This window comes from Schistocerca serialis, chromosome 9, assembly GCF_023864345.2.
Source record: "Schistocerca serialis cubense isolate TAMUIC-IGC-003099 chromosome 9, iqSchSeri2.2, whole genome shotgun sequence".
Taxonomy (NCBI): domain Eukaryota; kingdom Metazoa; phylum Arthropoda; class Insecta; order Orthoptera; family Acrididae; genus Schistocerca; species Schistocerca serialis.
The window spans coordinates 311,116,965-311,139,348 of NC_064646.1; the positions used below are offsets into that span (position 1 = coordinate 311,116,965).

The window sequence follows — 22,384 nt, forward strand, 5'->3', positions numbered from 1 at the left end:
TTAAAGTCGATGTTATTGAACTAGTGTATGTAGTGTCTCTGGTTGTATGTCTGTGAAGGAGAACATCAATTTCCAGAGCGGCGTCGACTACTCCTACAACGTATGTAATTTCGTACAAGTAGACAAGTTACTTTCGTGGTGTAGAAGCAGCTGCCGATTCCAACGGTAGCCTGTAAAATCTTTTAAATGTAGGAGAAAGAAACCTTCTATAGGATCTTCTCGAACTGGGATACTGCCATTCGCATTTGGTCATTCGATGATTGTCAACAGGTGAAATGAGTTCGTTTTAGCAGAGAAAAGTTTCTCTATGCTTTTGATTGTGTTATTGACTATTGAAACAGGTTCTACATCAAACATCGACCACCATATGTTCGAAGTCCTATACAAAGTTGTACATTGCAGTTCATCACAGAAAGTTTTGATCAAAAATAAATACGCGAAATTACCTTTGAAATGCACCAGACAGTATTATGGCTGTTACTAAACTCCACATTAACGTTGCATACCACTTGTGAATCTCAAAAAACACAAACTATACAATACGGCAGCTAACAATGACTGTTTCATTGCACACACTTCATATACGTGCCCTCGTTATCCTGTCGCGCATCAAAGTCAGGTCACATACCGATTTTCTTACATTTTTTCGTTCGCCATGGAGTAACGCTCAGTAAAAGAATACATATTTCGCTCGCGCAGGCAAACCGCACCGGTTTGTGCTATATATTAACTCTGAACAAAAGAATAATTCCGCGTTAACAGCGTTGGAATACTGGATAGCACCGGCATTGAATCCACATCGGCTCTGTCTGACCACCACCCGGCTGTACCTGCACCTCTTTCTACGCCGTCCCGCTACCGTGGCGAGTCTTCTGGACACCCTGACCCAGTCAGAAAGTCCTCTGGCCGTCGCTCCAGACGCCCCTCCGCCCACGCGGGCTGTGGTGGCAGCGGATCGTGTACCGATACCCCCCTGCCGGGGGACGCCGCACCGGATGGTCCTGTGGATGAGGAAACTACTCATGCTCCCGACCCTCCTTCTCAAGAGATCCCGTCAAGCCCTCTGAAGAAAGAGAGGATACCCCCCCCCCCCCCATTGTGATATATAATGTCACTAACTACACGAAACTGAACACTGAGCTCCAGCGGCTCATTGTCGGCCAATTGAGAGCTGTTTACCAAAAAGATCACGTGAAATACCTGCTTGACAGTAGGAACGACTATCTTACCATTCTCGATTTCGTAAAATCAAAGGCGATGCCTTACTTTACCCACCAGACGTTGGGTAATCGCCGCACCAAAATCGTCATCGAGGACTTGCCACCAGAGGTTATGGCAGAGGAGGTCAAGGAGGAACTGCTTCGACTCGATTCGGAAGATCCTTTGGTCCACCAGTACAGCAAGAGGAATCCTGAGACCAGGGCATTGATCCCCTGCCCTACCCACGTCGTCTCCCTTTCCCGCAGGAAGGACATAGAGCGGATTTACCAAATCCGGTATCTTCTGTACACGAAAGTCCGGACTGAATCGTACGAGGGCCGCAACGGGCCAGCCATGTGTCGCAAATGCCAACGTTTACGACATACTGGGAATTACTGCTCCCTGCCGTTGCGGTGTGTTAAGTGTGCTGGCCCACACTTAGTGGAGAACTGCACACTCCCTGCTTTGGAGAAACCTATCTGTGCCAGATGTTTGGGAACGACGCATGATCCCCACCACATGGCATCCTAGAGGGGGTGCCCTGTTTACCAGAAGGCACTGAAGTCTTCTCGTCCACCCAAAAAGAAACCAAGAACAAATCGACCTCCCCCACCGCTACGGGACATGACCAACTACCCTGTTTTGCGGGGTCAGCCTGGTGCACTCTCCTCAGCAGCCACTCTGGTACCAGTCACAGGCACCAGATGGTTCGGTGGCTCCTGTGCCCCTTCCGGCCCAGAATCCCACGACATCCTTTGCTGCTGCTGCCCGGTCTCCTCCTCATTGTCTGTCTTCTGTGATGGCTCCCACTGCTCATCAACTACAGGAGCCAGCTGCGGCTCCCTCCACTCCATCAGTGGTTCTGTCTCAGCCCTCTGCCCCTACCCCCTCTCTGCCTACTACTACACCTGCTCCTGCGCGCCGTGGGGGCAAGCAGACCACCTGGGACCCTGCCCCAGTGGTGGAGACTGATGCGTCCTTTCGGCGGACATGCGTGAAATCCTCCAGGTCATCTCCTTTTTCACGAAACCCCACATCCGGGCTGTTATTCGTGACACTGCACAAAAAATCCGTCAGTCGGATGACGGGCTCTCCAAGGTGATCGCCCTAATGGAAGGGCTTAGTCAAATATTGTTGTAATGGCGAATGGACCTCCACACTACCACCAGCCCCCTCGGGATCTTGTCACCTGCATTTTTAATGCTAATGGCATAAAACGGATGAAGACCGAATTGAACAACTTCCTCCATGGCCGTTGTGTGGATGTTTTACTGCTCACAGAAACACACCTCAAACAGGCAGACGATTTCTGCCTTCCCAACATGGTGTGTTATCGCTCTGACCGCCTCGACCGCCGTGTTGGAGGCACAGCTGTGTTGCTCAACAAAGCTCTTGTCCATACCCAAGAAACTCTCCAGCCAATGGAACACATGAGGCCACAGCGGTTACCATCTCCACACGCCTTCGTGCCATTACCTTTGCAGCAGCGTATCTGAGCCCAAACAAACCACTGCTGGAAGCAGACCTCCGCACATTGTCATCCTTCAACAGGCTCATCATTGGGGCGGATCTCAATGCCAAGCACCCAGCTTGACATTCTCGCATCTCCAACCCCAAACGCTGGCTCCTCTTTGACCTGGAGGATACTTTAGTACAATTGGTCTATGGCCTCCACGAACCTACCCATATCCCAGTCTGTACTAACTGCCAGCTAGACGTTCTGGATGTGGCCATCTTCAAAAACATCACCGCTCAGTTTTCAATGGAAGTTCTCCATGAACTGGCCTCTGACCATGAGCCAGTAGTCTTGCAACTCACCAATGCTGTCCTTTCATTTGATGTTCGTTCCACTGCGACCCTAACCAAATGGGACAAGTTTGCCAGGGTATTTAATAACACCACTCGACACGACCTCGATTTGACAACACCGGCCAATATAATCCGTGCTGTGGATTATCTTACCGCCAAAATACAGAAAGCAGTGAAACTCTCCACCTCCACTGCACCTCGGAATTTAATACCCCTGGACGACTTGCCCCCTCTGTTACGAGAGCTGAAGGTGCAAAAGAACCGCTACCGCCGGCGGTGGAAGCAGTTTCGTGACCCTCAGGACAAACGCCAAATGAGACGCCTCCAGCGCGAATTCAGCCACCGGTTCACTGACTGGAGGTCCGAACAATGGGAGGACAGGATGTCCGCTTTGCTACTCCACCAAAAATTTGACTGGGCTGTCATTCGCACCCTCCGGCGTTCTATGCCAACGACTGCCCATCCTATTTGCATGGCAGCAGGCTTGTCGTATGATACCCTCCAAATTGTGGAAACGCTGGCAGATGCGTTTGCGGCCAAAAACCATCCTGTTGTCCAGAACCTTTCTCCGAACGAACTACAGGAAGAACATGAAGTCCTGACAGCTGTTGCTGCTTTCCGCTACCGCCCACCCCAGTTAGCTCCCCTTCTTAAGTCCTTGGCAGAAATTCAGCTCACCCTTCGACGAAAACGAGGCCGGTCGGCTCCTGGATTGAACGGAATTTTAAATGAACATCTTCGCCACCTTCCCCGCACACCACTCATCTTGTTCACAAAGATTTTAAACTGTTGTCTCACGTCTGGCCTTTTCCCCCCTCAGTGGAAACAAGCCAAGCTGATTGCGATCCCCAAGAGGTTCAAGGACCCTACGGTCCCCACCAACAACAGGCCCATCAGCCTCCTAAATACTATGGCGAAGGTCCTTGAATCTGTGATCCTTCACCGACTTTCCCAACCTCTTGCGGCAGCTGGGACGTTCCGTCCTGAACTGTTTGGATTCACTTCGCACCTCTCTACCGAACTTCAGCTCCTATGGATCACTGAACACATCAGTAAAGGCTTCAACACTGCCAAGTCGACAGCTGCCGTTTTTATGGACTTGATAAACGCCTACGACAAGATCTGGCAAGACAAAATGGTTCAAATGGCTCTGAGCACTATGGGACTCAACTGCTGAGGTCATTAGTCCCCTAGAACTTAGAACTAGTTAAACCTAACTAACCTAAGGGCATCACAAACATCCATGCCCGAGGCAGGATTCGAACCTGCGACCGTAGCGGTCTTGTGGGCTGGCAAGACAACTTCATACACAAGATGCTGACACAGAACCCTATAAAGGATATTTATGTCATGATCGTGGATGACTTCCTCCATGGTAGGACTTTCCTAGTGGCTCAACGGGGAATAGGTTCTGGCATTCGCCAATTGTCGGCAGGCACTCCGCAAGGATCGGTGCTATCTTCCATCCTTTTAATATCTATGTAAATGATACGCCGGTCATCCCCGAGTGCCATCTTGCACAATATGCTGACGACACAGCACTATACACCACTGGCCGCATTACTGACGGTGTCGTCGCCCACCTCCAGAGACAGGTGGACGCCACCATCACCTGGTGCCGGACAAACAAAATAGTTCTCAATGCCGCCAAAACTACGGCAGTCTACTTCACGAAACGGCGCCCAGTCATCCGCCGCAATATTTCGATTGCAGGTGAGCAGATGCCCTGGTCCCCAACAACCACCTATCCCGGGGTCCACATTGACCACAAGTTGCTCTTCCACTGTCATGCGGAGTATGTAACCAACAAAGGGCAAAAGCTAACCAGGGCTTTGTACCCACTCTTCCACAGTAGGGAACTTAACCTGCATACCAAGCTCCGCATTTACCGAACAGTTATCCTGCTTGCCCTCACATATGGATCTGCTGCATGGGCCACGATTAGTGTCGCCAGGATGCGGACGCTGCAGCGCCTGCAGAACAAGGTGCTCAGGTGGAGCCTGCACACCCTGCCACTCAAGAGAATTGTCACTCTCCACGAGAAAGCGGATATCGTCCCCATCAAGACGACCATACGCAACAACGCGCGGCGGCTCTATGAGAAAGTGGATGCCTTGCGGGACACCGTCCATGGGTTACGCCACGTTGGGACCACACTTCCACGCCGCTGGCATCGACATCCGGTTCCTCTAACCACCATACAGGAATCGGATTCCGACCATGGCTAAAGATAGGCCTGGCACGCCCACCACGGATGCATCGTTTGGCGGGACTAGCCCCCATTCTACGTCCAATACTTTCCCACCCTACCTGCCCACGTTAGGCTAAATTTTTCTGCCTGACTCATGTAGTACTGTCACCGTCAGAGGGTGGTACGCAACTACAAGTCCCACTGCCACACCTCCAAAGTGAATTGCAGCGACACAGTCACTGCCGTATGCTTACATTTTTCTGTAGATGATATAATATCTTCCTCAGCAGATTTCCGCTTCGTTGTGGAGGTGATAAGAGTAATAGGTTATCACATTACTGTGCACCCCCACTACCCCCTACGCAAATTGTCCGTGCATTTCTCATAAATTATTTTTTTAATTAGTAATGTTATGTCAATAACTATTTTCCGTTTTAGCTTTGGGGAAAAAAAGTCGTAAAGAAGGCTTATCACTGGTAGATGAACAAAACTGCTTAATTTCAACCCCTAAAGTGTTAGACATATCCAAGACCAGTAAAAAATCTGCTGATATTATTAATCAGCTCCTTATAACTGCAAAAAATTTTGGTCGCTAAGTAGAGCAATACCATAACGATAAACAGACATGCCAGCTAGCATCCTTACAGCCATTTGCCGAATTATTTCGGAAGCTTGAGGTCACGGTCGCGAGAATTGACGAAGTTTAAAAAAAAAAAAAAAAAAAAAAAGGCTCTAAGCGCTATTGAACTTAAGATCTGAAGTCATCAGTTTCCTAGAACTTAGAACTACTTAAACCTAACTAACCTAAGGGCATCACACACATCCATGCCCGAGGCAGGATTCGAACGTGCACCCTCGTGGTTCCAGACTGTAGCGCCTAAAACCGCTCGACCAGTTGACGAAGTCGTGGTGCTGCTGCAGTGTAGGAGATTATCCATACACTACCAGTAATTGTTGCCTAACTTCCAAAACATTTTATTAGTAGTGCATACTGATAGAGCTTATTTGCTGTTCAGTCTGAATTAAGTAAGTAACGCACAGTAAATTATACTATTAAACGCACACTGCATAGAGACAATCTCTAAAACTCGAGTATGTTTTTTTCTTACAAATAATGATTTATTTAAGTCTTTTATGTCATAAATAATTATTTGGCATACTAAATGACACAGTTAAATACAGCTCATACTTCCATTCAGTCTTTTACCGCCGTTTGCCAAATACCACAAAAGGTTAAGTTCAAAGGACGTCTCTTGAAGAAAGCTTCAAACGGAATAATATGACTTAACGAACTTAAATGTGAATTGTTGTGCTGTAAATACGATTACAATTGAAACGGAATTAATTTTTTGTAATTATGATAAATATTGTGTTCTAGTCTTCCTAACGACAACTTTCTATTTGCCCTGATCGCAAGGAAGGATACATCGATATCTAGTTTCAAGCAGTAAAATGGCCATTTTAAGATCACCCAATAGAATGCGGTGTGTACGTTGACTGCTGAAAGACGGCACTTCGTCACAATCATATTTACAGTTTCAAATTCGATTTTTTGACTTTGGAATTGTAAGCACGATTGTCAAAATTTGTCTTGCTTCAGGAGTCGATATAGACACAGCTTTCTATTATGTGATCTGAAGATGGGCATGTAAGTGGCCGAACTAGTAATTGCGGTACGCTTCCCTGCGATCTTGGAAAATGGAAACTCCTCATAAAGGAGACTGCAACAGTATATTTAAACATCGCCTCCCACGACACTGACAACGTCAGGTAATTTTAACATGTTAGATCTATAGATACTTGCAAAACATATCGCAACGCATGCTGTCAACTGAAAGAACAGTCACTATTTTATGATAGGTTTAAGGACCAGTTTGCTGCAATTGTTTTCACTATTTCGTATTTTACTGACCAGCAGTTATTTGAATTAGCAGCCAGTTCACTGCAATATTTTTTCATTGCTCTGAACTTTACTGACCAGTAGTTTGAATGGATAGGTGTTGCACTTTGATTCATGTTCATTTTATGTGGATTATACGTGACCACAAAACAATGGCTGAAGATAAGATGAGGTTGATGTTCTATCACACAGAGGTCAAAACTAACGTTCGCATATCACGTACATTTTCTTAAAGGAAAAATAAATTTAAAAAAAACTTAATGGATTACATATCTAACATCCTTTTACAAAATTTCTCAATTTACATCTGATGATTATATTGCCTCAAAAAGCGGAAAAATCATGACATTTGGCGGATTACAAGTCCATCAGCTTCTGGTAAAATGAAGAACTTGTATGTGATGCAGTAAGATGGCAGTAGATATGTATCCCCAGTAATTCTTGAGTACGAATGTGTGTACAATAACTAACAATTGAAAGTTGTTTACTTTAAACTGTTAATTCATGCTGTATGAACTTTTCCAGTTGTGGTCACGCCTCACTTGCGAAGCACATGCCATACCTTGCATGATATGTTTCTTTGTAAAACTGCAAAAAACCGAAATATTGGCCGATTTAGATTTTTTACAACGCAAGAAATATGGCTGAACTAACCTTACCATAGTAACGGTTCATTCCAAACAATTTACTTAAAGCTTTCATCTTTGACAATAATGATGAAACCGTTATATCTTCATTACACAGTCACACGTACAAACACATAATAACACAATCACATAAATCTCAGGATACTTTTCTGATATTTACGATGTTTCTATGGTATTATACACATCCAGATCATTATATTTATCAGTTAGAATCGATGGCATTTAGTGATGTGTTCTGTATGTGCTATGAATGAAACAAGTCCCCAAGCTGATGTCTGGTAGTCCAGACGCCTATCAAGATTTGGGTGGCACAAGTAGAGAAATGTTTTGAGAGCCATCTAAAAATAGGTTCATGTTGTTGGTAAACCAGAGACATGTAAATATCACAGAATTTCTTTGTCAAGTCTTTAGTATTTACCCTTCTGTAATGCAGCCGAAAAGAACCAGAGCGAAATTCAGTAGCGCCGTTTAAGAAATCTCTGAGTTCGTACTGTAGATTTTGAGTAGAATGGAAAGGAAACTTTTTCTAATCATCACCTGAGTGTTGGAACGTGCTTCACTTAAGTAATTCTTACTAGAATATTACTATTGCTGTTGTTCTCTTTTCTTTCCTAGAAAGTCTTACGTCGCTTATTTTTGCCATTTTTTAAATGTTGAGTCGGAAAGATGGAAGAATTTGATGTTCACCTCATGCGGTATGCTCCTCTACACTTGCTATTCGCTCAATTTTCAGAGTTAAAGGAGAGCAGTCAGGCATAATAGCTGGTAAAAAGGAGCTGATTCTGTAGGTATACGTATGCAACCATTTATGGTAACTTATCACTGCAACGACAGCGTAATTCACGTCTGTGAGGTAACGGGAGAGTTGTGGCGGCCTGAAAATATTCTAACTTCGCAGTTACAGCGTGGCCTCTCGGCGGGCCGCGGCTCGGTGCGGTCTCGTGGTGCCGAACGTTAGCCGGGGCAAGAGGGGCAGATCCAGCGCGTGGGCGAGGCCGACCGCGTGGCTGGGAATTCCATGTGGACGTTGTGACGAGGTCTGTGCTTTGTGCCGATGAAGGAGATTTGTATGCCGGGAGTGTCAAACATGGCGGACTTTGTGAAACCATAATGGCAGACATTTCACAGTTCATGTAGAAATCAATAATAGCTACAGGAATCATGATACCTTACATGTACATTGCGATTATTTGAACGACGACTCTGATGGTGTAATCAGATTTTCAATATCTTTATTAGTTTAAGGTTTAGTATCTGACTCTAAATTATACAAATGCAAATGAGCGTTTGGCATCATTGGTTGGGAGGCCCCTTACGGGCAGGTCCGGCCGCCTTGGAGCAGGTTTTATTACATTCGACGCCATATTGGGCGAGCGGCACGGCGTATGGGGATAAAATGATGATGAAGACAACACAGCACCCAGTCCTTGAGCGGAGAAAATCCCCCACCCCGCTGGGAATCGAACCCAGGCCCCTTAGGACGGCAGTCCGTGGCGCTTACCATTCAGTTATTGGGGCGGACGTTATACAAGTAACACCCAGCAACGAATTTCCAAAATCTAAATGGTTCATCCGATTTTGTCGATCGAAGTGTCTTTAGAAAGCTGTTAGTGTAAACCTAAATCGTGTGAATTACAGTCGTGTAACTTGAATACTATATGAGTTACTGGAGGTCAAAGTGGCCGACTTCTATTAATCATGTCAGGCTAAAAGTACTCCACAGTTTTCTATTAATCACGTCAGGCCAAATGTACTTCGCAGTTACACGAAAAACGGTAGCAGCATATATTTATTCGTCTATGTCTTTGTTTATATCCAATATGTACTATTCATGAACAAATTGGTTAAAGATTTACTGTCTTTTAGAAAGCACAAAAATATTAAGCTGCTGGCTTTTGATAGGATGAGCCACCAGTACCTTCCCAAAACAGTGAGCGCCCTGGATTTTCCCCACTGTTTTGTCAACATCACTGCTAGAATTTTGGAGAACAGGAGATCGAAAATCATGATTAATGGTCAAACAATCTGACAACTTGCGTTAACGAGTTCGATGCGGCAAGGTTTTCCAATGTCGATAGTCTTATTTGCCGTTGCCATCTAGCCCCTGCCAAAATATCATATGTAAGACATACGCAGATGATGTACGTCTCGTTATCACCAGTTACAGTGACGTGGAGAGATCACTGCAGATCATCAACTTATTTCATGTGCGAAGCTAAGCTAAAGTAAATCAAAAACACGGCAGACATCAATGTGATCATTTACACTCAAGTTCTAGGTATCGACTATAAGTCTTATATAGGAAAACCCTTTGCAGCGCGAGAACCAGCAACAAAGAACATATTGTGAAAAGACGTGTACGACATCCAAATAACAGCCTTCGCAGAACTGAACATGAAGTCACAGGTTTTACCCATACCACGTCACAAGTTTTATTCGTGTGTTCCACATACAAGCTGAGGGAGAACACACTCACGAGCCTAACGTCCCTCTTATTAGGCGAATTTACACCCGACGACTTGAATTCACCCTCAGATGTACGGCACGTCCCCATTGGTTTTCATCATTTTCAACAATTTTTATTCGAACTCAGATATATTCGAACCACAATACGGTAGAAGCTAAGAACATCTACATAAAATTAATGAAAACAAAAACAGAAGTGTGGCTGAAAAGAAATACCCGCACTACAGTTATGAGGTCATCTGGAAAAATATCAGCACCCCTCAATTATCGACAAAAGTGAAAACCGCCAGCCTGATACGGGGTAGTAAACAGGAAAGTAGCAACGAAAGCGAAACTTCATGCAATCCATCTGGGTGATTCGCCAACGTGTGAGAATTGTGACCAACAAGACAGCGAACAACGTAGGCTTTTGTGCACTCAAGTGAAGGACATCTGGCGACTTATCTGACAAATCTCAGGCATGATAACAGGAAGAGGAGCCCTAAGTATCTGGCCGGCCGAATTTTGAATCCTAGTGAGGTGACTAATCTACACTCCTGGAAATTGAAATAAGAACACCGTGAATTCATTGTCCCAGGAAGGGGAAACTTTATTGACACATTCCTGGGGTCAGATACATCACATGATCACACTGACAGAACCACAGGCACATAGACACAGGCAACAGAGCATGCACAATGTCGGCACTAGTACAGTGTATATCCACCTTTCGCAGCAATGCAGGCTGCTATTCTCCCATGGAGACGATCGTAGAGATGCTGGATGTAGTCCTGTGGAATGGCTTGCCATGCCATTTCCATCTGGCGCCTCAGTTGGACCAGCGTTCGTGCTGGACGTGCAGACCGCGTGAGACGACGCTTCATCCAGTCCTAAACATGCTCAATGGGGGACAGATCCGGAGATCTTGCTGGCCAGGGTAGTTGACTTACACCTTCTAGAGCACGTTGGGTGGCACGGGATACATGCGGACGTGCATTCTCCTGTTGGAACAGCAAGTTCCCTTGCCGGTCTAGGAATGGTAGAACGATGGGTTCGATGACGGTTTGGATGTACCGTGCACTATTCAGTGTCCCCTCGACGATCACCAGTGGTGTACGGCCAGTGTAGGAGATCGCTCCCCACACCATGATACCGGGTGTTGGCCGTGTGTGCCTCGGTCGTATGCAGTCCTGATTGTGGCGCTCACCTGCACGGCGCCAAACACGCATACGACCATCATTGGCACCAAGGCAGAAGCGACTCTCATCGCTGAAGACGACACGTCTCCATTCGTCCCTCCATTCACGCCTGTCGCGACACCACTGGAGGCAGGCTGCACGATGTTGGGGCGTGAGCAGAAGACGGCCTAACGGTGTGCGGGACCGTAGCCCAGCTTCATGGAGACGGCTGCGAATGGTCCTCGCCGATACCCCAGGAGCAACAGTGTCCCTAATTTGCTGGGAAGTGGCGGTGCGGTCCCCTACGGCACTGCGTAGGATCCTACGGTCTTGGCGTGCATCCGTGCGTCGCTGCGGTCCGGTCCCAGGTCGACGGGCACGTGCACCTTCCGCCGACCACTGGCGACAACATCGATGTACTGTGGAGACCTCACGCCCCACGTGTTGAGCAATTCGGCGGTACGTCCACCCGGCCTCCCGCATGCCCACTATACGCCCTCGCTCAAAGTCCGTCAACTGCACATACGGTTCACGTCCACGCTGTCGCGGCATGCTACCAGTGTTAAAGACTGCGATGGAGCTCCGTATGCCACGGCAAACTGGCTGACACTGACGGCGGCGGTGCACAAATGCTGCGCAGTTAGCGCCATTCGACGGCCAACACCGCGGTTCCTGGTGTGTCCGCTGTGCCGTGCGTGTGATCATTGCTTGTACAGCCCTCTCGCAGTGTCCGGAGCAAGTATGGTGGGTCTGACACACCGGTGTCAATGTGTTCTTTTTTCCATTTCCAGGAGTGTATTTACAAGAGGAAACGCCATAAAGTGGTTAAAAGGCCAAACATTACATTACCTCTTGACTGCAAAAAACATAATGAAAGATAATTACCGCATGAACTTTTTCCTTCAACATCATGACATATCAAAGACGAGAGACTATAAGAAAGGCTTCTAATTTTTTATTGGTAAATATGTGAAAGATGGCGTGGAAAGTTAATATAACGGGTCCTAAATTCTAAAACAAAATAGCTAATTCTCGTTAAACTCTTTTCTTTGTCATATGCTATTTTTACCTCTTTATTTTATATTTTTAATTTTAGTTTTAAGGAAACGGGAAACTACACTGAAATGTATTCTCATATCAGAAGCATCTCATGGTGAATTAAAGCAATCTCGGAGGAAAACTTTATACTCACGACAGAAGACGTCGTACTTCCTATTATATTTTATTCTATTCTATTCTATTCTATTCCGTGTGTCAAAATTTCTTTTAACCAGAAGAAGTGATCGCCTTATTTCTAATGGTTGTAAATAATCCGCCTCGATTGCAAATACAAACCGGATGTTGACCTATGTTGCGGCACGGATAACCACCCCTTCTTCGGAACACACTAAAACTACAAACTGCCTAAAAAGGTTGTAGTTTTAGTGTGTTCCGAAGAAGGCGTGGTTATCCGCGCCGCAACCTAGGTCAACATCCGGTTTCTATTTGCAATCGAGGCGAATTATTTATAACCATTAAATTATTCACGAATGCTGACGCACTGAAATGTTAAAAGTTCTCAAGCCCTTATTTCTTCTGTCGTGTGGTGGATGCAGAGCGGGAGCTCGAAGCTTATGTTTCGGCTAACAAGCGTAGGGAAATTGGTGTACTGGATGACTTGTAATATATTGCGAAATAAAGTGGAACACAATCCATAGTGAAGAGCAGCTTCAAAACCGTAGCTCAGCTGAGATAGATCCTGCGCGGACGTGATCTTCTGTTTGGCATATTACAAAACAGAGGAAAAGAAAACATTTCACGAAAATAACAGAGTGACTCGCTGTCAGGTATGGGGGAGCCATCGTGGCCAAGATTTGGACTCCTCGACTCCTGCCCTCTTTGCTCCACCTGCGTGGTGTTGACCAGCGTCTCCCAGTAAAGAAAGGTGGGGTTTGATACTAGGTTAATATCTGTAGGGTCAGGGTTCAATTCCCACTCCATGCGAAAGTTTTTAATACGCGCTGGTAGATCTTGTTTACCCCTTATTATTTCAAATGAAGAACATATAACACCACTGTAATTCCGAATTCACACTAAACTTTATCTCCCTTCGCTACCGATTACGGGTTACGCTGGGCCACGACAGAGGCGTAATAGGTAGCATGTAGAAACTCTGCTACCAGTAACTTTCTTAATCCATGACCTTTGTTTTAGTTATCGAATCCACTGCCATATGACGCGCAATGCATTTATTGTATCTTTTATTTCAGCGTGTGATCCAGCATACATTTGTTCTGGTTTCACAGGAATTGATCTGTTCGTGACGACATAATGCCATCAATTCGTTGTTTGTTCCTGGTTCCACACAATGAAAGTTCTCAACGTGTCATGGCCGGAATTCTGGTTCGACACAGAAATTTTCATAACTCCTTTCAGGATTTAGCCTGAGCGCTCCTAAACGTTCATCGATATTTATTTAGATTTTTAACATCCTTATATTTATTTTCAATGACGACATGCGACGGTTTAGACCCACAAACAGACTCAGATCTCTTCGACATATCGTTTCAAGTTCACACATGACACTCCTAGCGCTCCTAAACGTTCATCGATATTTATTTAGATTTTTAACATCCTTATATTTATTTTCAATGACGACATGCGACGGTTTCGACCCACAAACAGACTCATATCTCTTCGACATATCGTTTCAAGTTCACACATGACACTCCTAGCAACAGGTGAAAAATAATTCGGTAATTAAGGTGTCTTCGTGTGTACTCAACGACGATATGTGTGAGGCTCGATTCCCAGTCATCACTCTAGTCTTCTCACGTCACTTATAGTTCAAACAAGCGCACATCTCGCTTCTCGTGAAAGAAACCTATATGTAATGTCCACTCTTGCCTAGAAAACAACGAAGATAGGTGCCTGGTTCGAATGCTGGGAAGACCGAAGTTATTAATGGCCTCGCCACTGCAGTTCCAAACATCTCGCTACTGCTGAGAAAATTCAGTATCTGGAATTTTACTGTGCTTGCGTAACAGTCGGATTAGGCGCTGGGTTCGAATCGTCATCCAGCACATATAATACGTCGTTTCATGTCTGTTAAGTGGGAAACAAACGATATTTAACATGTTTTGTGGTTAGTTACCAGGGAAAACAGTTTCCGGACAACTGCCGCGATCCACTACAAAAACTTTCGTCATGTAATTTAAAGTTCAGGTCTGCTAACTGATACTGTCTAAAAATGTATTATATTGCGTCTCTAGAAAGCTAGACAGCAATGACGGTCAGTGCTGTGGACGAATCTCCGTCAGGAACGAATATTTTACTTAGTATTGGGTCTCTATGCATTTCCAGAAGAAAACTATTTAACATGTCACTTAAAGTGAAGACGTATGTACAGCTATCTGCTCATTAATAACTTCCATTTTTAATGATACTTTGTATTAAATAAGTGCGATAAGTAATTTTCGAACAGCACATAGAGCGACGTGCCATCACGAAGATTGTGGAATCACAAGTGATAAATTTTTGATGCTTTTGTTTTGATAGAGCTCGTTGTTTTTGTGGCTACTTAGTTCAGTACTCATTTTACGCAAAATCGGTGGCTTAGTGAACGACTGTTAATAGATGGTTGAAAAACCGTTTAGAGAGCAAGAATACTTCATGTATTTGGGAGCCGAGATATTGTTGAGAATCTCTTATTCGCAAGAGAGTGTAGTTTTGAGTAGGAATGACGGAATAATTTATGTCTTAAGAGTTGCTGGCATTATTTGTGTCAAATACTAATGAGAGTGATAATAGTTTAGAATGCCAATTAAATTTGAATTTAGAAGTGTTAAGGACTGTCTCAGGTGTTTCCTGATATTTGTAGTATCGCGGAATTAATTTACATCTGGAGTTAACTGCCACACAAATCAGTGTTTTCTAGTGCTCACTAGCGGGAACCGTTTCATACAGTCGAGCGTCTGTGCCAAAAGCAAGTTAGAAGACCTGCAAGGCAGTTACGTTGTGTGGGCTGTTTGCAAATCGGGAGAAACGTAATTCAGGTCTTTCGGATAATTTGACCATGATGTACAATTTACGGTTTAACTAATATGTTAGGAAGTAACGTGGTATAATTGCTTCTCTACATGTAAGGCATGAAATATTGAAAGCGGTAAATTGAGATACCTGCATCATGCAGTAGTCACCTCTTGTTGCGAACATCAGTTAGGAAACTCGTCTGCTGCAGCTCACCATGCCAATTTATCCTGTGCAAGACTCTACGTGTCTGCGTTGTTAACGCAAGCTATGCCCACGTCAGTGTACTTATCCACAACAATTTTTAGCCCTGACGCTTCGATGACTTAACCAATTACCAAATTCTTGATAACTCACGACGTGTCCTATGAAGCTAATTAATCTTTTCACTCAACATGTGACACTTCTTTTCGCCTAAATTCAAGACCCATAATTGTTCATGTGTCATGTGTGCTAATCATTTATACATAATAATGATTTATTGCGGCACTATCGTTTAAAAATGCCTATTACTAGCAGAGAAAAAAGGTATTTATAACTGTGCGGCTACGCCTGTACCTTTCAGAATCTGGTATAGTGCTTCGTTTTTATGACGACATTTCTACTGAACTATGTGTCGTACAATGGCACAAATTTGTAAGTAAATTCAGCGTCATAAGTGGATACTGTCTGCAACGTGTGTTGCGAATGGAATCAGTAGTGACGTTGTAATAAATTTAAACGTCATGCGCAATGCGGCAGTTTGTCGGTATCTCACTGTTTATGACATCATATCTCCTGAAATATGTGTCGTAAAATGATATAGTATTGTAGATCCATTCGACGATATATGTGGATACTGCCGGAAAAACGTCTCGCGAATGCAGTTGGTAGTAAAAAAGTAGAAAATGCCTCATGCGGTATTTTTACTGCATGAACAGCGGAAAAGTAGCAAGGCATAAACAGTTTTGCTTTTGTCTTTTGTTGCCAGCGAGAAAAAGATTTCGTAGCCTGAAATTATGTGTAAATTCCGTTGCAAGTCGCTACGTGCTCTCCTTCTCAAATCTTGGGTGAATAATACTTGAAACCAAGCAGGTTTCACTCTAACAGTCTTGATTGTGTACCAGCTTCAAACGAAAATAAGATGTTTTAACCGGTTTGTTTTCCTTTACGTCAAGTGATGATGGTCTATGACCGAAACCTGTAGGAGAGATATAGGTCAAATAAAACAGTTGATGATTAAAATGCATTTTCTAAAGTATCCATCTATTGTTGTGCAGTCGTCTTTGAACAAAACTTCAATCCTTAAATCTTGCATCACGGAAACCAGTCACCAGTTATTTTCCGTGCATTACGTTCAATTGAAGGAAAAAATTGAATAATTAGAACTAATTATCTCAACCACTTGTAAGTGTCTGTTGCAACACCACAGGAAAAACCTGTGTGGCAACTTATCTCGCTCGATAAAACAGCACTATGAACTTTTTCTCAATGAGCGAGAATTCCCGAACGCTGATAAGAGACTACCAATTATTTCTGACTTTGCACGTATTACAGTATAAATAGGGTGCGATCCCAGCAGCCTGCAGCCACCGCCTCCAGAATGCAGCGCCTCGCCCTCTTGTTCGTGTGTCTGCTCGGCTCTGCCGCGGCCTTGCCGGCCCGCACCAGGCTCTGGAGCAGGGGCAACAGCCGCATCATCGGAGGAAGCAACGCCAACATCGCCAACTACCCGTGGCAGCTGTCCTTCCAGTATGGCGGTTCGCACATCTGCGGAGCCTCCATCATCAGCTCCACGTGGGCGCTGACGGCCGCTCACTGTGTGGACGGTATGAGCCTCCTTCTGATGACTTTCAGAGCCGGATCGTCTATTCGTGGAAGCGGTGGTACCGTACTGAGGGCCTCCTCTGGCTACATGCACGCATCGTACGACAGTGATACGGTGGACTACGACGTTGCCGTCGTTCAGGTGAGTAACTCGTTCAGGAATTTCACGTAAGGCCTATTTTTACGTCTTCTCCTATTATTGTGGGGAATCCGAAAAGAATGTGCTGTGTGGAAGGTAACACCGTCTTCAAGCACAAGATGATCAAAACGCCACGTTAGAATATGATCAGTATGTTTTGGTGCCATATGCCTTTCCATTTTTTGTTTGATTTAGGAGAACCTGACTAAGTGAGCTGGAAAGGGCGTGCAGTTTCGCTTCAAACTTGAAGTCAGCAGGCACTTTATATTTTTCACTTGTATGAACAAGTCCAAAGATTTTTGTTATGCTATATTAAACACTACTCTACGAAACACTGATGAAATTCCATTCCATTGTATTCGTAACATATTTTCACCAGCATGAAATAGCACTGAATGTTGATAACAAATAACTATGCTATGTATTGTTATGTTTGAGACTTGGTATGTGAAACTTCTAAGTCTTTACTTATTTCTCTCATTTAAAACACTGACCTACATAATTTTCCGTGACAAAGACAACTCAAACTTAACCTATTCATTTATTGCTCACAATATAATAGCTCAATGCAATGTCACTGCTATACAGTGATAACATGACTTCAAATAATTAACATAGAAGAATGCAAGAAATCCTAGCAATAACCTATACTTTTTCATAAGTCACTTCGCCAACAGATTATCTTCATAACGCGAAGTACAGCAATTTCAGTAAGCAGCAACTACAGCCAGCTAACTACTATAGACTCTACCTACTAGGAGGCATATGGTTAGCATAAGAAAAATTTTCTTGAAAAGCAAACAATGTATTTAGAAGATTTGACCATATTCATGTGACATCTAGTTCCCAAAACTATTTAGTTCTCAATAATCCCCAAACCAAACATTACCAACTACATCCATCATCATTTTACAATGCATGTCCTACCAACACTGAGTCTCCACCGAGAACATCATGTCCAAATACTTCTCTATCCGCTTGCTAACTGCTAGTCCGTCCAACCACAGAATCTCTTGCTGAGGGCTCAGAGAGCTGCCAGCGATATTAATACAGTCTATAGCGCTGCCAACACACAAACATATAAACAAGCTATTTACAAAAGCATTTAAAATGCCGGCCGGCCGAAGTGGCCGTGCGGTTAAAGGCGCTACAGTCTGGAACCGCAAGACCGCTACGGTCGCAGGTTCGAATCCTGCCTCGGGCATGGATGTTTGTGATGTCCTTAGGTTAGTTAGGTTTAACTAGTTCTAAGTTCTAGGGGACTAATGACCTCAGCAGTTGAGTCCCATAGTGCTCAGAGCCATTTGAACCATTTAAAATGCTACACAATGTCGTCATTAAGAAGCTAAGCAGCTGTGTGTAGCGACCTACTTGCCAGATTCGGATGATCAGTTTTGTGTGCGTCTGTGATAAGGTGAAATACGTAATTAAGGATATAAGATGTAAAGAGAATACAGAAATAATGAGACCGGAAAATTTTAAAGACTGATAGATTATAAAGTACGTATATGTATCCAATGCACGATTCGGATTGTGCAACAGTGCATCATATGTGCAATCGACTTTCCTGTCCCAGAAACCAGTAGGTCAACATATAGTTAAGCAAATTCAGATACACACGAAGAAAGCGTAATAGACAACTTACATTCTAAATGTATGTAATTAATTGGATAGCACGGTTAGTACTTCCAAGAGTATCGGATGGCTATGGTGCTGTCTGCAAAAACTATTATCGTTTGATTATTCATGGGAAATGTTAGAGATCATAGACAAATATTCCACTTTCAGTGGAGAATGGCAACTCAGTTACAATAGGTTACCTGTAATTGATTAAAAGAGAATAGGTAGTCCTGCGAAGAGAGTGACATCGTTTCATTATAACGCCAAACACTACTACATAAGAATAAACAGATATAACACGAGCTGTTATAAGTAGCCAAGGCGAATATTTCAAAAAATGGTTCAAATGGCACTGAGCACTATGGGACTTAACATCTGAGGTCATCAGTCCCCTAGAACTTAGAACTACTTAAACCTAACTACCATAAGGACATCACACACACCCATGCCTAAGGCAGGATTCGAAACTGCGACCATAGCAGTAGCGCGGTTCCGGACTGAAGCGCCTAGAAGCGCTCCGACACTGCGGCCGGCGGGTGAATAATTGATTTATATTAGGTCGTAGAGTATCATGGCAGCGTATTTGTTGCTTAAATAACGAATATTTCGATATTGTGACCTATTTGATAACACTACTGCAGTATTTTGGAAACATATCATTTATGGCTTACTGAAAAACGAAATTAAAGAACTGAGACACACACTGCTAGGATCATAGGACTCAGCATTTTTGTAAACTATAACTGGTATAAATGTAAATGAAAATTGTTTGAAGAAGCCAAACTACTCTAGTCGATGGAAGTCTGTAGGCTGAGATGTAATACAATGAATTTAGAGAATCCATACATCTATTAGACAACATATCTGTCTGACTGCCTACATCGTTACAATCAGACAGATATCATAAGCGATCGGCACCACATTTACAGCAGTTTCTAGACAGTTCCCACATTATCATTCCAGCTACGAATGAAAGAAGCATGCAGTGGATAATTCTACAGTAAGATCCTGTACCATGCTCAGAATTATATAGCCGTCATTCAGACACAAATAAGAATTGCTTCCTCTCCTGCTCCAGGTGTCTGGATCCCTGCTCGGTACGAACGCCCAGGCCGTCAGCCTCCCATCCGACGGCTACGACCCCGCCGGAGGCCTGGCCGTGACCGTCACTGGCTGGGGATCCACGTACACGAACGGCCCGGCCCCGAGCAACCTGCAGAAGCTGGACATCAGCATCGTGGCGCGCTCCACCTGCCAGAGCATCTTCGCCAACGTGAACACCGTGACGGCCCGCATGGTGTGCGCCGGCAGCGCGGGCCAGAGCGTGTGCAGCGGAGACTCGGGCGGCCCCCTGGTCAGCGGCAGCACGCAGGTGGGCATCGTCTCCTGGGGGGTCAGCCCCTGCGAGGCCAGCCCCGGCGTCTACGCCAACGTCGGGAACCTGCGCTCCTGGATCCGCTCTGCAGCAGGTGTCTAAGGCTTTCTGGGTCCAGCTGCTCTCTGCAATGTGCATCTGCACGTTTTCACAAGAATGTTCCTGTTGTATACAAGATGAACTTTCACAAATAAATAACAATACCAATTATAAATTTTTTCATTATTGGCGAGTATACAGTAGAGGACCCTATGAGCATTTATTTGACATAGTCTTTATAATTGGTTATCACTGCTGAAGTAAATGCAACAAACAAAACGGGAATTTTGCTGAGGACTGCGTTGCGATTTCACATGAAAACAGGAGCACTCTCGTGGTTATCTCACGCATCAGAACTGCAAATTTGTACATCACTCCGGTGATTCGACCTCTTCTGCTGCCATTCGTGAACAGCATTTCACGGGGTGATTTCCACAAGGATGAAACCCTCCCACATACCACTGTTGTAACCCGACATGCTCTGTACTGTGTCGACATGTAGCCTTGACCTGGTCGACCACCAAATCTCCAAACGAGTACACATGGGATATCATTGGAAGGCAACTCCAGTGACATCCTCAACTAGCATTAACCGTACCTGTACTGATCAACCAATTGCAACAGGCATGGATCTTCATCCCACAAGTTGAGAATCGACACTTGTACAATAGAGCACATGCACGCTAGTATGCTTGCAGTCAGCATTCTGGCTCGTAAACCAGTTATTAATGTACCTACATTTCACATTTGCAACGGATTAAAAAAATGGTTCAAATGACTCTGAGCGCTATGGGACTTAGCTTATGAGCCCATCAGTCCCCTAGAACTTAGAAGTACTTAAACCTAACTAACCTAAGGACATCACACACATCCATGCCCCAAGCAGGATTCTAACCGGCGACCGTAGTGGTCGCGCGGTTACAGACTGTAACGCCTAGAACCGATCGGTCCCCCCGGCCGGCCTGCAACGGATTACCTCGTGCTTATATTCACCTGTGGCTTAGCAGTATTGATCACCTAAATATGTCACATACTCAAATGTATTCCCGATATTTCATTAATCTACAGTAATTATTTTCTGGTGCTTCGTTTTTTCCTCATGACAAATATTGGCTACAACAGTCTCTTATATGCAAGGTGTAAGTAAATATGTCTCGAATCGTTCAAAGCACAGTCAAGTCATCACCAGTGTACTAGTTCGAGGAGACTTTAATACCGGCATTAGAGATAAGAAAACAGTATCACACTGTGTGTGATCCTAGGTTCACAAGAGGAGAAGGAGAATGTCTTTCTGCAGCAACCTGCTACCGTTTTTAGGCTGATGCTGAGTGCGGAGAATAAATCAAAGATACGTCAGTCGGAGCACAACTTCACACAATTAATGTCCTATCTCACCTATTACTCTATAGACACTTAACAAAGAAAACGTAATGGCATTGTAATTTTGAAGTTCTGTGTTCGTCAAAACCAAGATATCAGAAAACATGAAAAAGGTTCCTTCAAATAACAGATGATATGATTGCAGGAAAATAAAACATGATGTACCCTCAATTTTCCAGATAAATGCATTGAAGTCAATGTACTGCTAATTTTAACAGAGAAAAGATATCAAATACAAAACGTTAGCAAAAAAAGAATAAACTCAAAATCCACAAATCATCAAATACATGTGTAGAGTAAATTCGTCATCAAAGGAATTATCGCTAATGTGGCACACGAGCAAGCTGAAAAGTTTACTTCAGTTCAACAAACCAACTTCGCCAGTTATTCTCTAAAGGCAGCAATAAATGATAATTTTCGGAGAGATTGTTCATAACATCTTACAGTTACTGCAGAGTGAAAACAGAAGTATAAACATTGTTACATGAAAGTGAAGACATTCTTAAATATCCTAGAAGTGAAACAAATGTATAGCTACTACCTGTTGCAGGTTTGCATGTCATGATGTCCTAGCTGAGCACGGGCTATTAGTATGAATAATATACTAAATTTGAAAAATTGCAAGAGTATAATACATCATCAATTGG

General features: G+C 44.2%; 1 protein-coding gene across 1 annotated transcript; it reads left to right on the forward strand.

The window, feature by feature from the left end:
* The first annotated feature begins 1,257 nt into the window (after window positions 1-1,257).
* LOC126419575 (trypsin delta-like) lies at window positions 1,258-20,420 on the forward strand. Its single transcript, XM_050086762.1, has 3 exons — window positions 1,258-1,496; window positions 16,915-17,326; window positions 20,022-20,420. Exons 1-3 carry the CDS (start codon window positions 1,258-1,260, stop codon window positions 20,418-20,420), a joined length of 1,050 nt encoding a protein of 349 aa, XP_049942719.1.
* The last annotated feature ends 1,964 nt before the right edge of the window (window positions 20,421-22,384 follow it).